Source organism: Cavia porcellus, unplaced genomic scaffold (assembly GCF_034190915.1).
Source record: "Cavia porcellus strain 051 isolate PalLab524CR breed Dunkin Hartley unplaced genomic scaffold, mCavPor4.1 scaffold_7, whole genome shotgun sequence".
Lineage (NCBI taxonomy): Eukaryota > Metazoa > Chordata > Mammalia > Rodentia > Caviidae > Cavia > Cavia porcellus.
Window position 1 is genome coordinate 23,787,982 of NW_026947490.1, and position 25,968 is coordinate 23,813,949.

A 25,968-nucleotide genomic window follows, 5' to 3' on the forward strand; every position below is an offset into this window, starting at 1 on the left:
TACTCTAGGAGAAGCCACAGAAGCCACAGCAAATTGCTCCAGCCTTTCACAAGAGTGCTGTTCACAGGACTGGCCCAATCCCAGAGCTGACTTCATTCCCAGCAGCACCATCCCTGCTCCCATCCAACCTGACAACAAGAGTGAAAATTCCACCCAGGAGGGGCATCGCTGGGCTGGTGGGGGCAGAGTAGCTGAGGAAATCTGGGAACTCTGGGGTCTCTGTTCCAGATGCCCTATTTCAGCTTAAGACTCCTCAGCTACCTCTACTCCCATGCTTTCCTGGGATCTGGAACTGAAAGCAGGGTGGGGTGTTGCATTTTAGGGAAGCCCCTCATTCCAGGTGACCCTCCCCTCCTCCCATTTGGAAACAAAAACTTATAAAGGGGAAAAAATGTCCTTACCAAAGGAAAAAAGAGGGGAAAAAAAGGAGGGAAAGAAAGAGAAAATAACGCTTTGTTTTCTATTAAAATCAACAAAATGCAATATATACAGATATCACACAGACCTGGGCCCTGGGAGAGGAGGAGCAGGCCCAGTCAAGCACAGGGAGGGAGGGAGGAGGGGTCAGCTCAGGGCCAGGGAGGGGGCTTCTGAGCCCCTTCCCCAACCGCCACTCAATCCTGCCTATGACTACCAGAAGGGGAGGGTGCAGCCAGGCCTACCCAGCCCCATCCCAAGACAGCAGGTCCACGCCAAGCTGAGGTCAGGTCAGGAACTGGGGGAGGAGGGAGCGGAGGAGGAGGAGGAAAAGGGGGAGGAGGGAGGAGGGCGAACGCGCACACCACAGGCCTCATCCCACTTTCTGGGGGTTTGAGGCCCTCACCCCCTGCTCGTAGGTGACCCGCTGGCTGATGAGGTATTGAGCGGCTTGTGTGGCCGCGGGGCTGCCCGTGATGGTGACCCGCCGGTTCCGCGTGCCTGGCAGGAATTCGCCCTTCTTGGAGATCTGGATGCGGGCGCCTGTCAGCTCCTGGTACTCCACCAACGTCTTGCCCCCCTTGCCCAGGATGGCTCCCACCAGGTTCTCCGGCACTGCGATCTCCACCAGCTCCTTGGCGCTCTCGGCCGCCAGCTTCTCCGCCGTCAGGAAGCCTCCGGCCGCCCCCGCCGCCGCCGCCGCGGCCACCAGCGGGCCGCCCCCCGCGCCGGCCCCGGCGCCGGCCCCCGCCCCGAGGTACCCGTTGGCGGCCGCGGCCAGCGCGAAGGACCCCAGCGCCCCGGGCGGCGGCGGAGGCGGCGGCGCGGCGCCCCCTGCCGGCCCGGCCCCAGCCTCGCCCGCGTAGGACGCCAGCAGGTTGGCGGCGGCGGCGGCGGCGGGGTTGGCGCCCGCGGCCACGGCGGCCAGGACGCCGGAGGCGGCGGCGGAGTTGAGGCCCAGGCCCAGGGAGTTGGTGTTGTAGCCGTAGCTGGCCAGCGTGTTGAGCGCCGTGCTGATGGCCAGCAGGTCGGTGCCCGAGAAGGCGGGCAGCGCGGCGGGGAAGGCGCCCACGCCCGCCAGCCCCGCGGGGCCCAGCAGGCCGGAGGCGGCGGCGGCCGAGGCGGCGGCCGCGGCGGGCAGCACATCCGCGGGGCTGGCGTAGGGCGAGCCGGTGGGGTTGGAGTTGGCCACGGGCCCGGCCACGTTGGCGTAGCTGATGTTGAGGCAGCTGCTGCTTTGGGGGTCTTCCTGTACCTTCTGCACGATGGCGCTCACGGCCTTGTGCACCTGCTCAGGCTCACCGCTGACTGTCACCACGCGCTCCTGTAGGTTGATGCCCTCGGGCTTCTGCGACAGCTGCACCCAGGCACCTGATTGTTCCATCACGGCTTTCACCGTGGCACCGCCTTTGCCGATGATGAGGCCCGCCGTGCTGTTGGGGACTATCAGCTTGGCCTGTGGGAGGAGAGACAGGGACACTGAGCAGTCTGAGGCGTTTCGAGCTCCCCTGACAGGCACCAGAGTGGGCTCCTGCTTGTGGGGAATGTTGGGCTAAGAGCGGTGGCACAAGTTTGTAATTGTAGCTATTGGGGGAGCAGGGCTGCGGCAGCAGGATCTCGAGTTCCAGGCCAGCTTGGGCAACAGAGGGAGCCCCTGTCTCAAAACAAAAAGGACTGGGGCTCTAGCTCTGGTAGAGAGCCCATGAGTCCCATCTTCTCCTGCAACAAACAAATAAATGGCAATCCTCGGTTCCATTCTCAATATGGAAGGAAAGAAAGATATTAAAGTATTTCCCCCATGATTTTTTTTTTTGTCTTTTTCCTTTTTATTGGTACCGGGGATCAAACTCACAACTGCCTGCTTGCAAGGCAGGCGCTTATGCCACTGACCTAAATCCCCAGCCCCTTCCCCCATGATTGATAAATGTAACTGGCATTCCAGGCCCTTCAGCAGCCATATCTGGGGACCCCCAAGTACTTTCCTCGCATCCAGCTTAATGGCTGCCCCCTTAGGGGCTCCTTCCTACCCTGTGTTGGTGTCCCACCTTTGGTCACTGGGAATGCTTTATTTTATTTAATTGTTTTGCCTGAGTTTACAGGCATCACCATACTTGCTTCTTGGGTACTCTTGACTCCTAGCCCTGGGAAAAGCTTCAGGTCTCACTTTACAGATGAGCCACTCAAGAATTAAGAAATGAAGGGACTTGCCCTAAGGCTTCCCAGATGGTAAAGAAGCCGAGGCGCATCATCTTGGCCTCTGATCCACGGCACTCTGCACTCTGTGACATGGTCTCCTCACTTAACCTCCGTGCTATTGTTTGGGCGGAGCTGTGTTCCCCTCATGTTCTTCTGTCAAAATCCTGCCCCACAGCCCAGTACTTCAAAATGTGCCTGGGTTTAGAGACAGGGTCTTTACAGAGGTGATTAAGTTAAAATGAAGTCATCAGGGTGGGTCCTCATCCACTAAGACTGGTGTTCTTAGAGGACTTGGACACAGACACACCCACAGAAAGGAGAGAAAGTGTGAGAAGCCAGGGGGAAGACAGCCATCTGCAAGCCAAGGAGAAGCTACAGAAAAAGCCAACCCAGCTGTGACAATAGCCTTGGACTTTGGACTCCCAAATTGTTAGAAAAATCAGTATCTGTTACGTCCCAGTCAATGGCACTTTATTATGGCAGCCTAGCCTACCTCAGGTGTCTTATTTGTAAAATGAAGATAACAAAAAGCTTTAGGTTTGAGAAGGCAGAGTTAAAGAAGAGGCCTTGTTTTAAAATACAGTGGTCTCTTCCCAGCTCCGGAGCACCCCTCCCTTCAGTCACATGTGTGTCTGTGAAGCTACAAATTAGTCAATCTTAGTGATGTTGGGGACATTTTAAAACCAAGAATTCTTGGAGCACGCAATAGTAATGGAGCGCATCAAGTTTTTACTGTGGTTAACCTCCACCTGTGAACTCTGATCTTAGATTAACTGGCCAAGATATCTGGGACAAGTTTGCAACATAAGAGAAGACATCCATAGAAAAGCAAGATGCCTTAAAGAGGATATTTTCTCTATCATATGCGAAAGAATTTGATAAATAGGACTATAGTGCTTCGAGATGAATTGTCTAAAAAACTTCATACACCTCGTATGGTGGCTAAGGTCTGTAATCCCAGCACTAGGGAGGCTGAGGCAGGAGGGTTGCTTTGACTTCCAAGGCCATTTTGGGTTACATAATGAGTTCAAAGCTTGAACAGTCCTGTCCCCTTATGAAAAAAAATCAAAACAAAAACACTTCCTGTACACAACAGTATACTCTATGCCACTGAGCTGTAACCTGAAAACTGGTTTAAATATGGTGTGAGAGTGTGGCTTGTGATAGGGTATTTGGCTAGTATGTAAAGACTTTGACATAGTCCTGCCAAAATTAAAAAAAAAATAAAATAAACAAAAAACCAAGAATTCTCTTTTGCACCTCCAAGAGCTTTTCTTTTCTTTTTCCTTCCTCCTGTTCTTTTCACTTCTGTGTTGGAGATGGAAGCCGGAGCCTTGGTCATGCTAGCAAAGTGTTCTGCCATGGAGCCACGCTCCCAGGCCCCTCAGAATTTCTATACATAAATTCTTCCTCCTAGGTCAGGGATTTAGCACAGTGGCACAGTGCCTGTCTGGTAAGTGCAAGGTCCTGAATTTAATTCCTGGGGAAAAAAAAAAAGAAAAGAAAGAAAAAGAAACAAATCCTCAGGTCCTCTTACACCTGTGGATTTTTTTTTTTTCTCTTTTTGAGACTTGCTATGCAGTTCAGGCTCACTTTGTAGCCTAGGCTGGTTTCAAACTCGTAAATGATCCTCTTGCCTCAGCCTCCGAGTGCTGGGATTACAGGCGTAAGCCACCATGCCCGGCTATTTATTCATATTTTTGAGGCAGGGTCTCACTATGCAGTTCAGGCTGATCTTGAGATCACTTTCTAGCCCAGCACCGATCCTCCTGCCTCAGCCTCCCCAGTGCTGGAATTACAGGCATGAATTCCAGTGCTGGAATTATTGGTACCAGGGATCGAACAGTGCTGGAATTATTGCCATGCCTGGCAAACCTGTGGATTCTTTACTCCTCATCATCCTCCAAAGCCCATGTCTCAGCCTTTCTTCTACCCTCATGGCAGACAGGAGAGAATTGTGGGAGAGTATATATGTGTGTGTGTGTGTGTGTGTGTGTGTGTGTGTGTGTGTGTGTAAGTTTTGGCTGTTGTCGAGGACTGCCAGCAGTATGGATATTCAGCATGTAAGGCCACAGGGATTTGTTTTGCTTTGTTTTTTTGAGATCAGGTCTTGGTTTGTAGTTCAGGTTGGATTGAAACTCACTATTAGCTCAGGTTGACCTTGAACTCGTAGCAATCCTTTTGCCTCTGCATCCCAAGTGCTGGGACTACTGGTGTGTGCCACCATGCAGGCCGTAGGTCACAGGTGTTTGTAACTCACAACTAACAGCCATTTCCTTACAAGGCAGGGCTATCCCAGGTCCTGTGTAATACTTCTCAGTGTCCCACGACATAGATGCTACAGCCTATTTACAAGTCTCTCTCTCTTTTTTTAGTGCTGGGGATCGAACTCATGACCTCACACTTGCCAGGCAGGCGCTTACACCGATGAGCTAAACTCCCAGCCCCTTTTAAAGTCTCTTGAGTTGGGGCTGGGGATTTAGCTCAACGGCATAAGCGCCTGCCTTACAAGCAGGCAGTCGTGAGTTCGATCCCTGGTACTGATAAAGACAAAAAAAAAAAAAAAAAAAAAAAAGTCTGCTGAGTTCAGGACTGAACCCTATGATACATGGAAGAATGAAGCTCTTTCTACCTGCTTTAAAGAGCTACTTAGATTTCCAGCAACATAACTGCCAGTAACTCAGAGAAAGACTGTGCTTTGCTCTGTTCTGAGCTTTACCATCAGTGGTCTATTATTTTAAAGAAACTTGACATCAAAAGTAATGTTAATTGCTTTATTTCAGTCTCCAGTACTATATGCTGGATCACTTTGTTTTTTGTGTGTTTTGTTTTTGAATTAGGGTCTTGCTATGTATACAGGCTGACCTTCAACTCCCTATGTAGCCCAGGCTGGTCACCAATTTGCAGCAATCCTTTTGCCTCAGCTTCCCAAGTGCTGGGATTACAGGTGTGCAACACCATCCCCAGTTCACTTCGTATTTGTACAAAATTATTTTTCCTACTGTGATCCCAGCTGAAGATTTACATATGCATCTTGCCGGGGATTTAGCTCAGTTTTGTAAGTGCCTGCCTGGCAAGCATAAGATCATGAGTTCAATCCCCAGTACCAAAAAAAAGAAAAAAATACGTAAAATGCATCTTATTTTAAAAGAAGTCACCTTCCCTTTATTTCTCTTATATTTAAATGTCTTATGGGAGGCTGGGGATTTAGCTCAGCAGCATAAGCGCCTGCCTTGCAAGTGCGTGGTTGTGATCCCTGGTACCAATAAAAAAAGTGCCTTATGGGATAAATAAAATACATGGCCGATAGAATATATGCTTGGCAATAAGTTTAAATGAAACAAAATACTGATATACACATGCTCCAACGTAAATAAACCTAGAAAAGGTTATGCTAAGTGAAAGAAGCCAGCTAGAAAAGGCCATGTATGATTCCACTTACATGAATGTCCAGGATATATAAATCCACAGAGACAAAAAGTAGATTAGTGGCCACCACAGGAAGGGACAGGAAAGTCTGGGTGACTATTAACAGGAATGCAGTTTCTTTTGGTGATGAGAGAAATGTTCTGGAATTAGAAGGTGTTGACGGTTCTGTATATTCTATGAGTCCTTTTTCTGTGAATGTCTAGAATGAGCAAATTATAGGTACAAAAATAGTAGTGGCTTAGGAATGGGAAGGGATGAGTTGGGAGAGCAGAGGGCGACAGTTAAAGAGATCAAGCTTTCTTTTGGAGATGATGAAAGTATTTTAAAATTAATTGCACTAATGGATGCAAAACTCTGAATATAATAAAAGCCACTGAGCTGTATACTTTAAATTGGTGAATAATATCGATCTGGATTATATCTTAATAAAAATGTTAAGAAATTATAGGTACATAACAATTATTCATGTATACATCACAAAGCCAAAAGAGCTAGGCTTTATGGTGCATGCCTATGGCAAGCTGGGAGGCTGAGGCAGGAGGATATCAAATTCGAGGCCAGCCTGTACAACTTAGTGACTCAAAATAAAAACTAAAAAGGGATAAGGATGTAGTTCAGTGGTACAGCATTTGCATAGCATGTATTAGGCTCTGGGTTCCTTTCCTAGCAATGCAAAAAACAAACAAAAAAATTAGAGGGATTTTACAAGTTTTCACTGTAAACAAAAGACAAATATTTGAGGAGATACATATTTTGACCTTATTTAAAAATTATATAATGTATACATGTATCAAATGATCACATGGTACACCATTAATATGTATGGTTTTCACGTTTTATGTGTTGGGTAAAATTAATTTTGAAATCTTATGAGTGTAGATACGTATTAGATGCACAGCTTAGAGAAGACCCATTACTTCTCAGAGCTGCTTCCTCCACATCTGTGAAATGGGTGTATCATTCCTGGTCCATACAGTGTTCAGTGAGACACAGCTGGCCCGCTTTGTGGGAATCACTCAGACAGTGTTAGTTACGGCAGCCGAGTGGCTATTTTCTCAACACAAAGTTCAATCCTACCATGGGACCTTAGGCAACTGCTTTCATCTCTGCCTCAGTTTCCTATGTTCAAGAGTAGCGTAACTACAGCTGCCTTGTAGAATTATTGGGACGGTTCAGTGACTATTAAGTGACTGCTCAGTGGCTGGCACAGGGGAAGCCCTAGGAAAGGGGAAGCTGCCTTGCTGATGCCCTCAAGTTGTAGCATAGAGCATCTTAGAGACATCCATGACCCACAGAATCCTAGAACATCAGGGTGGTAGGAGAGCAAAACCTTGGAATAATAATACAGACCTAGACCTAGAACATTCTATGCATCAGACTTACAACTGTTAGAATTTTTAGAGGCAGGAGACACTCAGAGACTATCTGCCCCAGTGATTTGCAACCCCACGGAAAATTTCAAATTGTATGAAAAGCAGCAGCAGAAGCAGCCAACATCGCATTTACCATTTGGAAGGAAACTTTCTTTTTTTTTTTTTTTTTTTCTTTGCTCTGATATGATATGCACGATGTCTTTTTTTTTTTTTTTTTGGGAAGGAAACTTTCTAAAAAGTTTTGTATAGTAACTTACTTAAGTGTCTACAACAAACATACATGATAGACACTATTATCTCATTTTCTAGATTGGGAAATGGAGGCACAGAAAGGTTAAGTAACCTGTGCAAGGTAGGGTAGTAGAGTTATGATCTGAAGCCAGGCCAGACTCCATACTGAGATTCCCAGGCCTTAATCTCAGAAATCCTCATTCAGTGGTTCTGTGTTAAGTGCCTGGGACCTGAATGTTAGCTAATCAGATGACTTGGATACCAGTTAGGGGTGAGAACTACTGGTTCAGCCCAGAGGCAGTAAAAGGGTGGCCCTCAGGTCCCAGGCAGCTTATAGGCACATTTTCTTTGACTTTCATGGTATTTTAAAAACCTAGATAAACTTTTGAGGTCAGTCAACTTCAAAGATTCATGGCTTCTTTTAAAAATTCTGGAAGATGTGGAAATGGTCTGTGTTTCCCAACAGCAAGAACTGCACGGAGCTGAGTAGTGACTGCCCCCTTTGTGGAGAACATACCGTCTTCAGAGGGCCACAGGCTCAACCCTTCATGTTCACCACACAATCTCAGAGGCATTTCAATTTATAATCCCTGGTTTTATCCAGCCTGTATACTTAGGAGAGAAACTGAGGCCTGCAGAAAGGAAGGGAGCCCTGAGTAACACAGCAGGTGCAAAAGAACAGAAGGATCTCCTGATTCGAAAGTTCTGCAGCAGCTTACATTTTTGGGAAAACATTCTATGCATCAGACATACCTGTCAAGTGCTTCTCAAACACCACTGAACAATAATCACCACCCTTAAGTCGGTCTCTCTCTCTCTCTCCCTCTCTCTCCATAGTGGGAATCAAACCCACAGCCCTTCCTCTGAACTATGTCCTCAGTGCTTTTGAACTTTTATTTTGCGATAGGCTCTCACCAAGTTACCAAGGCTGGGCTGGAACTGGCAATCCTCCCACCTCAGCCTTCCAGTGTTGAGATTATAGGTTTATGCCACAACACCTGGCCCATAAATCTCATTTACATTTTTTTCTTGTTTTTCTCTTTCTTTCTTTTCTTTTTTTTTTTGGGGGGGGGTTCTTTTTTGAGAGATAGAATTTCATTGTGCAGTTCAGGCTAGCCTTGAACTCACTTTGTAGCTCAGGCCTCAAACTCACAGATATTCTCCTGCCTCAGCTTCCTGAGTGCTGGGATTACAGACATGCACCACCACATCCTGCAAATCTCATTTACAAATGAGAAAAATGAGGCATGGGGAAATCAAGTCACTTGCTCAAAGTCATGCAGGTAGAACAGAATAGGTTTCAATTCAGCATCTGACTCCAGAGCCTGAGCCTCACGCCACTCTCTGTCTCACTCTTTGGACACCCCACAGCAGTATAAGGCTGAGGATAAATCCTGCTTCTGTAACCTTTTGACTCCACTGCACTGGAGTTCCAGTGGATTAGGGGGAGGTGGTGGAAGGCTCAGGCACAGATGGTGCTGACCCCATTTTCCCTGCAACATTCACAAACCCTCGATGAACTCTGAGTCCCTTGTGGGCATGACCAAGGCGGAGACAAGAGGCAGTGCCTTTGCTTCCCTGTAAACTGTGCGCCGCTGGTGGGAAGGGATTTGGAACAGGCCTGGCGGGGCGCGAGGAGCAGAGCCGCTTCAGCACCAAGGACAGCGGTCGCGCTCCCAGCCCAAAGGCCGCAGTCTTTTTGGGGGAGCCACCACCGAAGAACAGTGGTCCTCCAGGACTCTCTGCCTACCATGTCCCCGTGAGCTTGGGGAAACTCAGGCTTATGATGTTCTCCACCTCCCGTCAGCGCCAGGACCCAAGAATCCCACATTTCTTGTCCCGAGGCTCTTTCTCTTTGTTTTCGCTTCAAGGCAGACATTAAGGAACGCTCGCAAAGCGACCTGACCACCAGCACTGATGCTTTTTCCTCCTCTGCATCCACCGCGCATATACACGAGAATAAGGACAGCAGAGAAAATGAGAAGCTAGCGCTGCCATCCCGGCCTTTTCCTACCTCTGCCCCTTACTGGGTCAGGACCGCAAAACCTGGGGCTTTGCAAGCTGTCGTCATGGCAACCCCAGAGTCCCGGGAAGTGATTGGTTTTCCTGCCACGCCCCTACACCAACAACTTCCCTGCAGTGAGGCACGGAGGAGTGCTGCCCTCTCTGTTCTATCCCTTCTTAGAGGTTCAGTAGGGTAAGGACCCGCCCCCTCTCTCTAAAGAAACAGCATCTCTATCCCCTTACTGGGTAATTATGGGGGAGGGAAGATAAGAGGCCATTTCTAACCTCTTAGGAGTGGCTGGGCTGTCAGTGAAGTCACTTCCGGTGAGTACAGGAAGTGGGAGGCAGGTTGCTCGGAGAGACAATGGGATGAAGTGAAAGAGGAAGAGAAAGAGCTAGGGAATCTCTGAGAGGATGGATGAGTGGGGTCTGGGCCAAATTTTTCACTCTCTCTGAATCAAGCCCATTCCAAGTGGTCTGGAGTGCTTTCTAGACTGTGGAAGCTGACTCCCTAACAGAAGTATTAACCACTAACATGTCTTTAATAAACTTAATCAGCATTGTCCCACTGAACCCTGTGGAGGCATTCAGGAGGAATGTCCCCTTCTGACCCTCACCAGCCTTACAGCAACCCACTGTCTGCCCCAGCTGACCTGCTTGGCTCTGTCGGGGTTCATCGTGGTTTGGGGTTGAAGGATGTTGACCACCTCAGGCTTGGTCATCGCTTGAGGGATTTCTCGGACCTTCTCGGCAATAAAGCTGTGCACAGCATTCAAGGCCTCTGCTGTGCCCTGTACTAGGCATACCCGCTCTGTGGTTCCTGTTGAGCAAGGGAGAAACAGGGCACACTCATCAGACAGGAATGGGAACATTCCTGAGAGCCAGGCCCCATTTAATGGAAGGGGAAAACTGAGGTCTGGTGAGTGCCTGGAGGGCACACAGTGAGTTTGGGCAAGCTGACATGGGTACCCAAGCCAGGATGCATAGCTGGGAGAATGAATGGAATCCCTGTTTCATAATCTGCACTTTACCTCCCTCCCCTAAAACAACCCTGGGGGAAGGGGTAGAAGAATGATGTTTAAGTGTATTGCGATGCCCACATTAGCCCTGGGCAGGGCAGACCAGGCTCAGCTGCTTCTTCCCAGTTCTTTCGGGCTCCTTGGTTGCTTTGGCAACCATTCATTCACTACTACCCCCCCCCCTTTCTAGAAGCAGAGTGCTCAGGCCTGCAATGGTTGCCACAGTAACTGGAACCCCCTTATCGGTCTGGCTGGCCAGGTCCTCAGCCCACCCCCAGGGGGATGAGGGATGAGGCCCTGTTGCCATGGCAATCCCTGAAAGCCTGCAGCGCTGGCCTCTGGGCTTTTGGAGAGGATGGGGAAGGGCTGGGGGATGGGAGAGGGAGAAGAGAGGTCTGAGCGCCTGCCTGGACCCACCAGATGGAGGGCTGTGGGTTGGGGGAGGGCAGGGGTGTGGAGAGGGGAGAGTAAGATGGGTTAAAGGCAACTCTTGGAGTGGGGACTGAGAGACCGGGAAGGGAGGTGGGGAGCTGTCTTTGCTGGATCTCCTCTAGGTATTGACTGCATTTCTGACCTAGGCATCCTCCTCAATTCTGTATGCCTTGGGGGTGGGGCACAGGCAGAAGAGAAGCTGGGTGGTGTTGGAATATATGCGTGTGGAAAAGAGACCCCACCATGATGTGCGTGCACCTGGAGGCTGCCTGGACTGAGCGGAGTACATGCATGTTTGCATGCCCTTGGTCAGGGCCAGCTAGAAAACTGTAATTCATGTTCATGTGTATAAAAGAAAGAGCAGAGGGACTTCAGGGAGATACGGAATACACTGCCACAGAGCTTCCAGTGATGGGTTTGTGGGCATCGGTGTGTGGGAAAGACATGGTGTCATCATGATGAACAAGGCCATGGTGCCGTTTGTACGAGGGAGCTGAGTGTGTAAGAGCTTGGCAGAAAGAAACAAAGAATCTCACCAAGGGGCACTGATGATGCCACTCACCGAGGGCATGTGTGCCTATGGGACATCGCCCACCGTGGGGGTTCTGGGCGCTCTGGGTGACTGGCGCATGGTATGTGTAGGAAGCAGACATGACCCTCTGACTGGCGTAGGGAAAGGAGAAACAAACACAGAGACAGGTAGACTCAGGTGTGTGTGGGGGAGACTATCTGGACCGCAGGGGGGTGTGTGTGTGTGTGTGTGTCCCCGAGTGTAAGAAGGGCCTGCCAAGACTGGCCTGGGTGAAATCTTGAGTGCCTAGGTGACCCTGGGCATGTCTGATGTGTAACGTCTGAGTGCATGTATCTTCCTGGGAGGGACTTTGTTTGCAAGAGCCAGTTAGCTCTCCGGGCCTGTAAAAGGTCTTGAAAGTATGCCAGGCCCTGTGGCCGTGCGTCTGGGACATTTGGCGGTGACTGTCATTATCCCACGAGCACTTCAGCACTGTGTGCTGGTGCTACGACCCTGAGCCCTTCCTTGCTTGCCATCTCTCAGTCTGGCATGCCAGCCTCTCTGTGTGTCTGGGTGTCATGGTGGGCCGCCTGTGTAGGTGACAGTGCCTGCCCTCTCTGGGGCACCGTCCTCATGTTAGTCCCCTCCACCCCAGAACAATGGCTTGGTCTGAGCCAAGGGTGAGTCAGTGCGCAGGCTGCTCCGTCTGGGTGTAAATAGGAAAGGGTGTGGGTCGGGCTGGGAACCAGGGGGGCGTGGAGGGGGAAGGGGAAGCCCCAGGAGAACCTGGCTCAAGCAGCTAGGTTCCCTCTCCTCTCTGGAGGCTTCCTTCCAACAAAGGAGACCTGTGACCTCCCACCCCCTTGCAGTTTTTAACTTGGGGGTCCACAGGGGCTTTGCAGGGCGGGGGTGCAGTTAAACCCTCATAATAACAGCTGGTGATTACATAACACTAAGCACCAGGCACCATTCTGAGCTCTTCATGTATATTTGTTCATGTAATGTAGGAGTTTGGGCAGTGTTCACTTCCCTGATTCCCTCGAGACGGGCACTGAATTGCAGAGAGGGCCAGGGCTTTGTCCAAGTTCACTTCCCCCGTGCAGAACCATCAGGGCTCGTAGCCCTGGGCTGTGGCTTCCAAGGCTGTGCTCTTAACAATTACGCCACCCTGTGCTAAATTTAGGGTTCTTGGGGCTATTAGTTCTGTGTGTGTGTGTATGTGTGTGTGTGCACGCTGGGGGCATAAATGACTGCAGTTTTGTTTTTATGATTTTAATATGTTTACCACTTAAGGTTTTGCCCTGTGGTGCAAGTATGTTACAGATCAATAAAAATTAACATGACAGACATCCCTGTGTGTGTCTCCTGTGTGCTTTTCTCCTCGGAGTTGGAACCAGAGCGTCCCAGAAATGCTCAAAAAGAGTGAGAGTTTTAGAATCACTAGAGAGACTGGCTGGGCAAGGGTCTCCCTGGCTGTGGCCAAGAATGTGCTTCTTTCTCTGAGTCTTCACTTCCTTATGCAAGACCCCAAAAGGATTGAATCTGGGGCTCTGGGACCCATCACTGAGAAGGGGGCACTTTCTGTGTGTGCTGTCCCTCCACCATCATTTCTCGCTTGGTTTTAGGCCTCTCTGAATGGGCTATTTTTTCCTCCCCTTCCCTGCTCTCTACACAGCTCCTTCCCACTCATTGTTTGGTCTCCTCCAAGCGCCCTTCCTGACCTCCCCAGCTCCCCAGGCTCTGTCTGGGTTCCCACCACCCGCTGGACTTCCCCGTCCCAGCCCCGACTATTGTGGGGCATCAATGTTGTGAGTTCTGTCTCCCACACCAGGCTGTGTCCCCTGCTCCGCCCTGCCCAGGGCTGGCACAGAGGAGCTGCTGAGAGCAAGTGCACTGAACGAACGAGTGAATGAACGGATGGATGAATGAAAGAGTGCCAGGCAGGAGCAGAGGGAAGTATGGTCTTTGTCTCATGCAGTAGCATCTCTATTTCCTGGGCTCCTGCAGGCCCTTGGAAGGGTAGCAGGATGTAGGGCACTATGTGCTGCATCTCGGAGACAGGAGCTGGCGCATGCTGTGTGACCTGGAAGTCCCACGCTAGGGGTGGGGAGGGGGCAGGCTGCCTGCGCAGGGGCTGGGGGGACATGCGGGCTCACGCTGCTCATTTGAGCTGTGTTTAGTCCAGGAGAACCAAGGTCTGGTTTTCTCAGCTGGCTGGCCATGGAGTGTGTCACTGAGCCCAGAGGGAATGACGTGTCTTATGGCACAGACTGTGACTGAGGGTCAGGGAACCTAGTGTCCCCAGATGAATGTCCCAGGCAGAGGTCTTGTGCACATCTTGTGGGCTAGAACGGTGCAGGGGAAACTGGGCCAGGGTGGAAGAAGAAAGGAGGCTGTGTGCCTGGGTCACTATAGTTTTCTCTAAACTCTCTGCCAAGCTGCTTAGTGAGATGGCAGGAGAAGCGGGGGGAGAGAAGGAGCGGGCTGGGGTGAAGGGCAGAGAGAAGAGACGAGACAGAGACAGAGAGAAAGTCAGCGTCCTCCCCCTGCGCGCCATCTCTGGTGTTTTGACAGAAACAAATTCAAGATTAAAGATGAACTAGAACCACTGCTGGACTAAGGATGCAATGCTGTATTCAGGGGCCTTTCCTGGATTCCTACATGTCACAGCCCAGACACGGAGGGGTGAGAGATGTTGAGGGGGGCTAGGGAAAGCGGAGGGGCATTAGCAATGTATGCTTGGGAGGTCAGAGATAGATTCAGGGAAGCAGAGAGGGAGCTTGGTTTGGAGAGAGGAGAAAAACAAAACAAAAACAAAAACCCAGGAGGGAGCTAAGAGGAGAAAGGACGACATACAGGAGAGAGATGGGGGAGCAGAAGCGGGACAACATAGTGGCACAGGGGGACCCCACGAGGGGTGCCGCTATGGGGCAGCTGAATGGGTGGCGAAAGGCTCAGAGAAGGAAAGAAAGAAAAAGGTGAGACTGAGAGGTGGAAGGAAAAAGAGAAAAGGAGGAGGGAGGACAGAGAGGAGGGGCAGAGGAGGAGAGGTAGACAGGAGGACGGACAGACAGCAAGGGAGGCTCAGAGGACGGATGGGAGCTGCGGACATCCAGACAGAAGCTGAGAGACAGCAGCAGACGGGCTAGGAGGAGGCAGAGAGAGGCGGTGGGGGAGAGGGCTGTGGGCACAGGGATGGGACAGGCAGAGAGAGAAGACAAATCAAGAGTGACCCAGAGACGGATAAAACCGGAGAGACCAGGGACGGGGTAGGGGGTGACAGAAATCCAAAGGGAGAGTGCAGGGTGTGCGTGACATGGGTGTCCGGACCCTGTGCCTCAGGGGTGCTCTGACACCTGCCTCCCTCTCCATCCTAACTCCTCTGATTGACCTGAGGGGGCAGGTGTGTGGGAAGGGACACATCTGCCAGCACATCATGCAAATGAGCCCATGAATATGCAGTAGGACCATTGTCTCTCCCTGCCCCCTCCCCCATCTGCTCAGGCCAGGCCCCCTGGGCCACGACAGCTCTGTCCCCTTAGGGGGAGGGGTGGCCCCCCACTACTCTCACTGTCTGTAGGGCAGCCTCCTTCTTCATCCAGGGCCCAGGTGGGAGAGAACGGAGACAAGAGGGAGGCTGGGCACAGAGACCTGGGCCATGCGCAGCTCACCAGGGTAGAAGTCTTTGGACTTGGACAGCTTGATGGTGGCTCCGGTCTCCTTCTGCAGCTGCACGATGGTCTGGCCTCCTTTGCCGATGATGGAGCCCGCGGCGTAGCTGGGGATGAGCACCTTCAGGAAGTATTCGCCTTCCTCTGCAGGGACACACAAGGTGGAGGGGAGTCAGGCAGGGAGGCAGCTTCACCTTTAGAAGTCACTGTCCTCTGGCATCCCGTGGGCAGAGGAAACCTCACTGACCCACAGGAGCAATGACCATGCAAATGGCGGAGAGCTAGAACACAGAGGATGATCTGCAGCCACTCATTCATTCAACAAACAGCTCCCGAGCACCTGCTAAATGCTTGACACCAGGCAAGAAGAAAACAGTAAAACCGCCCCAATTTTGTGGGCAAATAAGATGAAAGGAATTTTAGTGATGCGGCCAAGAGTTCATACAACTACCTTCTTCTAGAGGGTCAGACTATAGTTCATGTCAAATGGTAATAACAGGAAGAGGCAGGAAAGAGGGATGGGAGAGGTAGAGAGTTGCAATGTCAGGGGCCTGGCACAGCTCTTCTGGGGAACCTGACCCTCCTCCATTCCTCCCAGGCCACTAGAGCATTGAATGTGAGCTGGACTCTGTTACAGGTACTTCACAAATGTCAGTCTTTTTATTTTTCACAGCAGCCATAGGAAGGAGGTATTATTTATTTTCTTAATTTTTATTTTTATCAGTACTGGGGATCAAACTCACAACCACGCCCTTGCAAGGCAGGCGCTTATGCCGCTGAGCTAAATAAATCCCCAGCCCCTGAAAGTGGTATAATTTAAAAGATATTTCTAGCCGGGCATATTGGCACATGCTTTTAATCCTGGCTCTGTGGGAGGCTGAGGCAGCAGGATCCTGTGTTCAAACCCAGCCTGGGCAGTTTAGCGATTTTGCAAGGACTTGTCTCCAAAGAAAACATTAAAGAAAAAAAAAAGTCTGAGGAAGCAGTTCAGTGAAGAGGCTAGTGTTTCAATCCCTAGTACCACCAAATGAATGAACAAATGCTTTAAAAACCCATTCTACAGATGAGGAAGCAAAGGTGAAGAAATCACCGAAGTATAGAGCCGAGCTCTGAACTTGTTCTGGCTCCCAGGATCCATGTTCTTTTTTCATTTTCAGACAGAGTCTTGCTATGTAGTTCAGGCTGGCCTTGAGTTCCCTATCTAGCCCAGGCTGGCCTCCAACTCATGGCAGTCCTCCTCTTGCCACAGTCTCCTAAGTGCTGGGATTACAGATGCACACTACTACGGATGGCCACAGTCTGTGTTCTGAGCCATTATAATTAGGCTGTGGAGGGGACAGACCATGTGGAGGATAAGCAAGTGCAAAGGTCCTGGGGTTGGATGGCATGTGGTATGTTCCAGGGACATCAAAAAGGCTCATGTATCTGAGGTTAAGTGAGACATAGGTTAGTGGAGGAGAGAGGACAGAGGGGCTGCTGATGGGGGTAGTACTGGGGCTTGTAGGCCCCAGAATCTCTGGTTTTTATCCCAAGTCAAGTTGAATTATGAGACGGATGTGACCTAACTTTAGGTTTGCAGAATATTCCTCTGTTGAGAGGAGCAGACTAAGAAGCAAGTGAGGAGGGCTGGCTGTCTGGAGAGGAGGCCACTGCAGTGGTTCCTGAGGGAGATGACAGTGTCTGACTGCTGGGAGCAAGGAGGCAGAGGAGGGCTGAGTGCAGGAGACTCTGAACTCTTGGGCGGGACCAGCACCAGGCTGAGTGCTCAGCAAGCAGAGGTCACCGTCGGCCCTATGGGCACAGAATGACCTGTGTCTACCCTCCGAGGAGACTGAGAGTCACAGGTACCTGCAGGAGGACAGGGAAGAGGCTGGGGGGGGGGGCAAGCCACTTCAGCTCTGCCTTCCCCACCCTCGATCAGTGCCTCTGTGGCTGCTGACTGACGAGCCACAGCTCAAGGTTGGCCCCCAAGACCTAGAAGTGCTTTCAGCACTGTTCATGGGGCTTGGTTGTTCCTTCTTAGAGACAGTTTTCTCGGCCATACTTAAAGAAGCACTTTGTTAATGCAGCCTCAGGCAAACTCTGACATTGCTTACTTTCTGACCACACTGCTGCCCCTGGGTGCTCCCAGCATGGACATTCTCATGCCTTCTCAGTAGAAGACCCTTTGTGATTTGACCCTGCCCACCTTTCAAGCTTCACCTCCTTATGGGCACCAAACTCACTGTTTTTTTTTTTTTTTTCCCACTTTAAATATTGCCTGCTCAGTACTGGGTGTGGCAGCACTTGGAAGGCTGAGGCAGGAGGATCACTGTGTTTGAGGCCAGCCTGGGCTACATAGTAGTTCAAAACCAGCCTGAACTGCATAGTGAGACCCTGTCTCAAACACAAAACAACACAAAGCAAAACACATTGCCTGCTCCCTCCCACCTCAGGGCCTTTGCACATTCTCTCTGCCTGGTACACCTTTCCTCCTCTTGTTCTTCAGGACTCCATTCAAAGATTGCTGCTTCTTAGAAGCTTTCCTTGAGCCCTAGGGATGGGGCAGACACCCCCCCCCCATTTTATCACAGGGGTCTGCAGTGGGCCGCATCAGCACAGTGCACCCCCACATTCTGGGGACTTGGGAAGTGTACAATCACATGATAGTGGATTGCAGTAACCAGTGGGGAAAGAGAAACCAGATAATACAGCTTCTAAAATTTCAGGTCTTAGGCTAAACTACATGGCGAGACCCTGTCTCAAACAAGATCAAACACACTCTAAAATTTAAGGTGTTAAATTATCCCTCAGTGGCTTCAACTTTTTCTTTTAAGCAAAAGAAGCCTATTTTTACTGGTTCCCATGAAATGCCAGCATAGAGAACGGATAAAAGAATTGTCTGTGCTGGGGACAGAGCTTAGTGCCTGGCGTGCGGGTTCGGCATGGTGTCATCCTCATCACCACCAAAACAACTAATCCACCAACCTGCCAGCCAACTTGGTGTATAAAGGAGGGGTAGGTAACCCCCGAAGATCCTACGCACCTTGCTGTGCTCCTAAACTTTGAAGATTCTATACTCTGGATGTGGTGGCACCAGCCTGTAATCCCATCCCTCTAGGAGGCTGAAGCAGAAGGTGGCGCAGCCTGGGCTACATAGTGAGTTCAAGACCAGCCTGAGTGACAACGCAAGACCCTGTCTCAAAGCAATCAAAGAAATGAAAAAGGCTGGGGATGTAGCTCCATGTAAAGGCCCTGGTTCAATCCTTAGTATTGTCTGAGGGGGGACGGTGGCGGTAAAGGTTCCAAACTGAAAGAGGCAGAGGACAGAGGGGAGGGAAAGTGGAGGGAAGAGTCAATGTGTTATGAACATGTACCGGCTTCCCATGGTGAATACAATCATTATGTACTGCAAACATGTGCAAAGAACAAAAAGACAAAAAAACACCAAATATGATAAACCCAGGTCTGTAATTCCACAACTCTGGGAGGCTGAGGCAGGAAGATCACAAATTGAGACACAGCCTGGGCAATTGGAAACAGAGAGGCATAAATAAATTTTTAAAAAAGCTGAGCTAACAGCTCAGTCAAAAAGCCCCAGATTCAATTCCCACTACCACAAAAAAAGAAAGTGAAATTCTGGGTTTCTTGATATGTTTGAGACAGGGGTGCGGGGAAGGGGCTGGATGTGGCTTTGCAGGAGTGCAGAAGGGGTCTAGAATAAAGGGTTTGCCTGAGCCCAAGGCAATCCTCTTAAAATGGCCTAATCAGACCATTAAGCCTATTAGGTAATTAACCCCCCAGGGTGCCTTCCCATCCATCATCGGGCCCCTCCTGAATTCACCTTCTCCTCTGGGCTCCCAGAGATGGCCTCCCTCCAGCCCTCCCCTCAGCCTGTCACGCAGATGAGGCAGGGCCCTTTATCTTGGGAGAGGTGGGCAGGGAATTCTCACTAATCCTAGGACAACACCCTCTGGCTCCTCAATTTCGCTTCCCACCACCTTTTGTCTCCAGCGCCCTGCTCCATGCTAGGAATTGAACCCGGGACCTTTTCACTCAACTATATCCCCAGTCCTCCACCGCTTTAAACTTTTTATCTTGGACAGCAGGGTCTTACTAAATTACCCAGGGTGAATTTGAACTGGTCCCCCTCCTGCCTCAGCCACCCAGAGTGCTGGGATCACCGACATGGTGTATTCCTAGCTTTCCTTTGAGGGCGGAAGATATGAATCAGGTATTCATCTTCTCTGAGTAAAACTGGGAATGTCCGCTCCCCATTCTTTGCCTCCTCTCTCTCTCTCTCTTGTGCTTCTTGAGCTTGAACTGAGCGCTTCCAGAAGAAACAGCAAAAACAACCCTAGAGGGAGTGTGAATTGTGTCACGGGCAGAGCTGTCTGGCTTTGGGCAAGTTGCCTTGTTATTTGGGTCTCATTTTTTTCACCCATAAAATGGGGGACATTCTAGCATTGCCTTTCAGGGTGACTGAGTCACTGGAGGATGAAATGTGAAGTCCTTAGGATGATCCTGGGTGGGTGCAGAGTAGTTGAGAAATGTCAAATGTCAGTATGGTCATTAACGTTATTACTCACATCATGGACAGAAGGAAAATGTTTATCACGGTGTCTAGCACAGAGCGAGTGCTCTATAAATAGGGAAGCAACTCTGGAGGCAGGTGAAGGAGGGGAGACCCCACTTCCTTTTACAGCTTCCCAGCTGCTTGGAGGAAGAAAGTCCTCATCCACACAAGCAGGACTCGGCTCTGTTCTGCCTCAGCATCTCTCCGGCTCACTTCTTTCTCATGCCACCTTGAATTTTGTTTGCCCTTCCCAACGAACCACTATGTTATTTCCTTCCTTCTTCCTCCCAGAAGACCTCTCCTGATCCCCCACTATGTGCCAGTGCTTCCACTGGGTGCTGGGCACACAGCTGGGCATCTTGACAGACAAGTTTCCTTTAAACCCTTTTCAGGAATTTTTTTAAAGAGGAAAATTAAATACCATTGCTACCAGGCGTGGCACAGACCTAATCCCAGCTCTCTGGGAAGCTGAGACAAGCTTTTCAATCGAAAAATTCAAACTCAGCCTGGACAATTTAGCCATTTAGCAACACCCTGTCTCAAAAAAAAAAAAAAAAAAGAGGCTGGGATGTTGCTCAGTGTAGAGGCCCTACATTAGATCTCTCTAAAAACAAAATCATAAAACAAAACAAAAAGAAACGCGCCCTTGCCACCAGAAAAACTCAGAACACAACAACAAAACAACCAAAAAACAGCAACCTACAACAAAAACAAACCCTAAAAGACCACTGGTAATAATCAAGATCTCAAAAGCTGGCCGCAGCTCTTCTGCCTAAAACACATTAACATAAACTTATAGTGGCTCAGAAAAGAGCAAAGTCTTGCCCAGGGCCACTGTAACTTTGTGGCTGCTGGGTGGCTCCTGCACCAGCCTTCTGAGCCCCTTCCTCAGATGAGTGACAGCTGACCTCACCTGTAGATTCAGCACTTCAAGTCCCAGAGTCCCCACTTTGACAGAGTTCCATTCTGGTCCTTTCTAGACTCTTCTGCACATCCTCTTTGTTTGGGGGCGCACCAAATCACTAAGTGAATCCCAACGGTTCTAAGAAGAGCTCAAGCCTCTTATTTCCCAGCATCCTTTGCAAACCAGGGCAGATCCATGACCTCAGTTGAACCCAGAGCCCCCAGACATCACGCTCCCATCCTGTTTGATCAACCGCAGTGGAAATTTCTCTGCCAGTGAGAAATTCTTCCTTCTGTCTAGAGAGAATCTAGATGCCAGAACTCCCAGCTCAAAATTAGCTCTTCCCTTGGGGTCCAGGCGGCTCCTCAAACCAATGACAGCTACTAACATCCTGAAGACGGAAACATCAGCTCCCCGAGTGAACCTGTCACTGTCTAGCTGCAATTTCAAGTGTTTCCACCTTGAGAAGCTGTCACTCCCCTTCCAGCCACCCGGCCCCTGGCCCACTGCTCTTGGGGGTGCTTTTGAAGGCTTCTTAAAATCACCCCCTCCTCTCTCACCCATAAATAATGTTCACCTGCTCCAGAGATTTGGCTGTCAGTAAGAGTGGCACGTTTTATTGTCACAAAGTTTATCCTGTCAGTGGCTTGGATCTCTGGAGGTGTTTTCACGTCGGTAGGGCATTGATGTTGGGGTGCTGATGGTGGGGGGCTGGGGGCTGTTCTCTAGAGGTGAGGGGAGGCTGGGGAGTGACATTGGTATTGTCATCGGGAGCAGGTGGGGAGGTCACTGGTGGAAGACAAGAGATGGCATGGGCGTGGTGTGGAGAGGTGGCACTGCAGAGGAGGGTGGGGTGTGATGTCCTTCCATGAACCTGCCGGCTTGAAGAACAGCGCACCTGAACTGGGCTTGTCTAAGGATAAGGGATGCTGAGAGTCGTGAGGGCGTCTGACCCTGCATCTGGCAGAGAGGAAGGCTTGGGATGGGGTTTTCTTGGGGGTGATCGTCCAATGGAGGGTGAAAGGAGAATATTCCACTTTTGGATGATAGCTATTCTTTATGGAGCACACGCCACCTCCCGGGTCTCAGGCTATGCACTTTATATACACAATCTTATTCAACTCACACAACCACCTGGCAAGGTAAATCTTACAATGCCCACCTCCCAGATGGGGTGACTGAGGCCTAGAGTAGTGAAATAACTTGCTTGACAGTCCCATGCCACGCACACGACAAGGGTGAGACAGAAACCTTGAAATGTCTCATTCTCAGGCACTTGCCCTGGTGACACTGTCTCTGTGGTAAAGAGTGAGGGACATTATATTAGGACCTGGCTGCCATAAGCTGTTTGGGGTGGGAGATGTTTGTGTGCCGCATATGGATTTTTTTCTTGGCTTTCTCTGCATTTTGGGGACCACAAAGGTGGGAATACGGTCAGGATTGTGAGGGTCATTAGAATTGCAGTTTAAGAGTTAGGATCTCTCAGGGGACATTCTTTATTATTGTCCCACCAGAGGGGGATCTTTGATTTCTCTAATGACTCCCTGGCTGGGGTTTCCATTCAATCAAGTCCACCCGGCAGGCCTAAGTGCCTCATTTTCACCCCCGATGGCAGAGCCTAGAAACCAGCTGAAAGACCACAGTCTCCTCCACATCTCTCCCTGGCCCCAGGAGCGAGCATTGGGCACAGGCTGGTATTGAGGGCAACAGCCAGCTCTGTCCAGTCTGCTACTACTTGTGACAGCTCAGGAAAACCAATCAGTCCTATGCACCCCATTTTCCTTGTCTGAACATGGGGTTCACTGTAGCACCTGCACACGCCATGGAGCCCAAGTCGCGCTCCAGCCACGGCTCTGCCTCTTACAGCTGGCTAACTTCTTTGTGCCTCAGTTTTTCACTTGTAAGCCAGATAACAATAAAAGTGTAAAGATGAAATGACCCATGTCAAGTACTTTCCAGAATACTTCCTGGCACATTTGAGCACCATAAAGGTCAGCCATTGTTCTAATTTATTATCAGTATTGTATTATAGAGCATTGTATGACAGTGCGTGTAAGGCATCAGATAATAATACTCGTAGCTGTTAGCACCACTTTTGTGGTTATTGTGATGTTCCCATTTGGTTAGAGGGGTCCCGGAAGCTAACAAAAGGAGAGAGGCTGACCCAGCATCCCACAGCCAAGGTCCATTTTTGAAAGAATTCTCCAATTTTGAGATCAAAGTCCTGGACTCTTTTAATCAAAGGAAGAGTGTCCCTCTGCCTTCTGTGGCCTTGGTTTCCCCCTGGGTACTCCGGAAAGGAAGCAGGAAAAGCTTTGGAGGAAGAGATGCTCCCGAAAGGGTTGCCCCAGTTTTGCTACCAGATGGAGGCAGGATAGTTCAGGGTTAGGCATGCACGCCCTGGAACCAGCAGCCCAGGGTCACCTAAATGCCAGCCACCATCATTTAGGAGCAGTATGACGACGTAAATGGTATCACTTCACTGAGCCTCAGTTGTCCTCACCTTTAAAAAGCAGCTAAAACCGTCTCCCTGGAGTACTGTATTGAGAAATTCCTGCTTGCCTGGAGCCTGCCTCATACTAGGTGCCAAGTAGGTGGAGGTGACAGGCATTAGCAGCAGCAGCACTGTTAGGCTGTGTCGCAGAGCACTGGATTTGCACAATTTTAGCCCCTTTTAAAGAAGGTGGGACTCCTTCCCTCGAGAAGGAGAGTCGGACAGCCACGTAAGGCTCAGGGATCTCCTGGGTCCTGACCCCATCCAGAACGGGGAATGGCAGTGGGGCAGGGAGAAGGGAAGGAAGTGGCGGGGACATATTCATGTGTGTGCTGGGAGTGAGGGTGCAGGAAGAAGGACAGGAAACTCCCTCCACCCCTCCCCCAACTTCCCTTTCCTCCAATTTCTGCTGGATAACACTATCAGGGGGTCCCTGATTCCTGTCCCACCTGGCTGGAGGTGAGGATGCCTGGGACAGGAGGAACGGACATGGAAGTGGACGGAAGGCCCCCACTTCCCAGAGGCAGGCAGAGAGGGAAGGGTGGCTCTGCCCGAGGCCATCCTCTCCCATCCGGAGGAAAGGCCAGAGGAAGCTGAGATTTTGGCCAAGGTGACCTCAGGGAGGGGCTTGTCTGCTCTGGGGTCTCCCTCCTTTTGGGGATCCGGAGAGCTGGGCTCTGGGGATCCTCACAAGCCCTGCCTCTTCCCTGTATCTCCCATGAGCGAGGTACACACCCCGCATCCCCAGCTTGGCTCTGCTCCTCTGGTAACACACATTGAGGGCGCTTCCTGTCTTACACACACACACCTCCTCGGTATCAAACATTCAGTCACCTTACACACTCACACACATGCCTTCCCTTGTTTTACACACACAGACTCTCCCCACATCTCCGCTCTCTCACACCCAGCCATTTCATGCATACACAGACACCTGCTCTTGCTACACATATACACACATTTGGGTGTCAGCAGGGGACCCATCCTTCCCTTTCCTTATTACACATCCTCCTAAATTTCCCCCATAAGCCCCAGCCTCTCTCTTGTCAGAAACCCACTTTCCCTATTGCACACACCCCCCTCTGATGTCACTGTTGCACACCTCCATGTGTCACACCCAGCCATGGCCTCTCTGGAGTCACACCCACACCCTTTTCTTGTCATATTCCCTCACTAGCTTCTCCTGGTCCCACCCCACCCCATCTACCTCTCTCTCTTTCTCTCTCTCTCTCTCTCTCTCTCTCTCTCACACACACACACACACACACACACACACACACACACACACACACACGGAAGCCCTTTCCCTTGATCCACGCAGCTTCTCATGGCTCACACCCAGGGCCAGCCCATTCGGCAACCCCCACACACCCCCTTGCATGTCACACACACCCTCTCACTCATGTGTCACTCTGCCACAGCCTCCTCTGGGCAACAAGCATACACTCCTTCTCTAGTCACACATACCCCTTTGAGGGTCTCAAACATGGAATCCCGCGCCTCTCGTGTAGCCTTGTTCCTTACACACATACACACCCTGGATCCTGTCACATCTACAATCTCCAAGGCCACACATCCAGGCCTTCCAAGGCCCACACAGACACACACACACCTGTCCTAGCTTCCCGCTCTCCCATCCAGCTTTACACACCCACCCTTTCCTCTGTGTCACCCAACACACCCACCCGGCCTGTCCCCACGCACAAACCCACCTAGGGCTCGCACAGACCTCCCTTGGGAACAACCCTTGCTGGGGACACCGCTTAGGAGGGAGGCTGCAAAGCTCTGGTCCTCCACAGGCCTCCTCTACGCCTTCCCCTCCCCCTCCAGGAGGGACTGCAAGTCCGGGGGACACCCCTGCCCTAAAGGGTCACACCACACCCCCCTCAAGGACACTTAGACGCCCGCCCGAGGGGACCCACGCCCCCATCTTCTGGGGCAGCCCCCAAGGACACTAACCACCCCCTCCCCCAGTCCCTCTCGTCGCAGACAAAGCTCCGGCCCGGGCCGCGGCGAGGCGAGGAGGGGTCGGCCCCAGCCCGCGCCAGCCCCCGGCTCGGTCCCGGTACTCGGGAAGGGCGCCGCCCCCGCCCACCCCCTGCCCGTGCACCTGCCGCGTGGGGGGGAGGATGGAGGATGGAGGATGGCTGCGAGGCCCCCGCCCGCCCCCGCCGCGCCGCAGCCCCCTCACACCCACCTCCCGTGTTGCTGCGCTTGGTGCAGACCACCTCGGGGGGCGTCTCGAGGGGCCTCTTGCGGGAGTCCGGGGCCTCGGGCTCCATGGGGGGCGCCTGGGGCGGCGGCTGCTGCTGCTGCTGCTGCTGCTGTTGCTGCGGCTGCTGCTGCTGCTGGGGCGGCGGCGGCGGCGGCTGCTGCGGCGGCGGCGACGGCTGCTGGGGAGGCTGGGGCTGCGGCGGCGGCGGGGGCGGCGGCTGCGGGGCCGCGGAGGCCGTGAAGAGGCCGTGCACCGCGCCGGCGGCCATCATCCTCATGGTGGGGGGCGGGGGCGGGGGAGGGGAGGGTGGGGGAGGGGAGCGGGAGGGGCGGCGGGAGGGAGCGGGGTGGGGGGGCTGACAGAGCCCGGAGAGCGGATGTGCGCAGAGCGGGAGGGCAGAGGGGTCTCTCGGAGCGACCCGGGCAGCACTGAGGGGTGGGGTCTCTCTCCGGATCACCGAGGCCGGGCACTGGCCGCGCCACTTAGGGGGACAGGACTCTCCTTTCCCCTTCTCTGC

General features: G+C 51.5%; 1 protein-coding gene across 1 annotated transcript; it reads right to left on the reverse strand.

Annotated features, from left to right (window-relative positions):
* Positions 1 to 446: 446 nt before the first annotated feature.
* Nova2 (NOVA alternative splicing regulator 2) lies at positions 447 to 25,712 on the reverse strand. The gene is made up of 4 exons (XM_063252922.1): positions 25,434 to 25,712; positions 15,284 to 15,427; positions 10,304 to 10,470; positions 447 to 1,873 (listed from the first exon to the last, which is right to left on the reverse strand). The coding sequence occupies exons 1-4, from the start codon at positions 25,516 to 25,518 to the stop codon at positions 791 to 793; spliced, it is 1,479 nt and encodes a 492-aa protein (XP_063108992.1). The 5' UTR covers positions 25,519 to 25,712; the 3' UTR covers positions 447 to 790.
* Between the last annotated feature and the right edge of the window lie 256 nt (positions 25,713 to 25,968).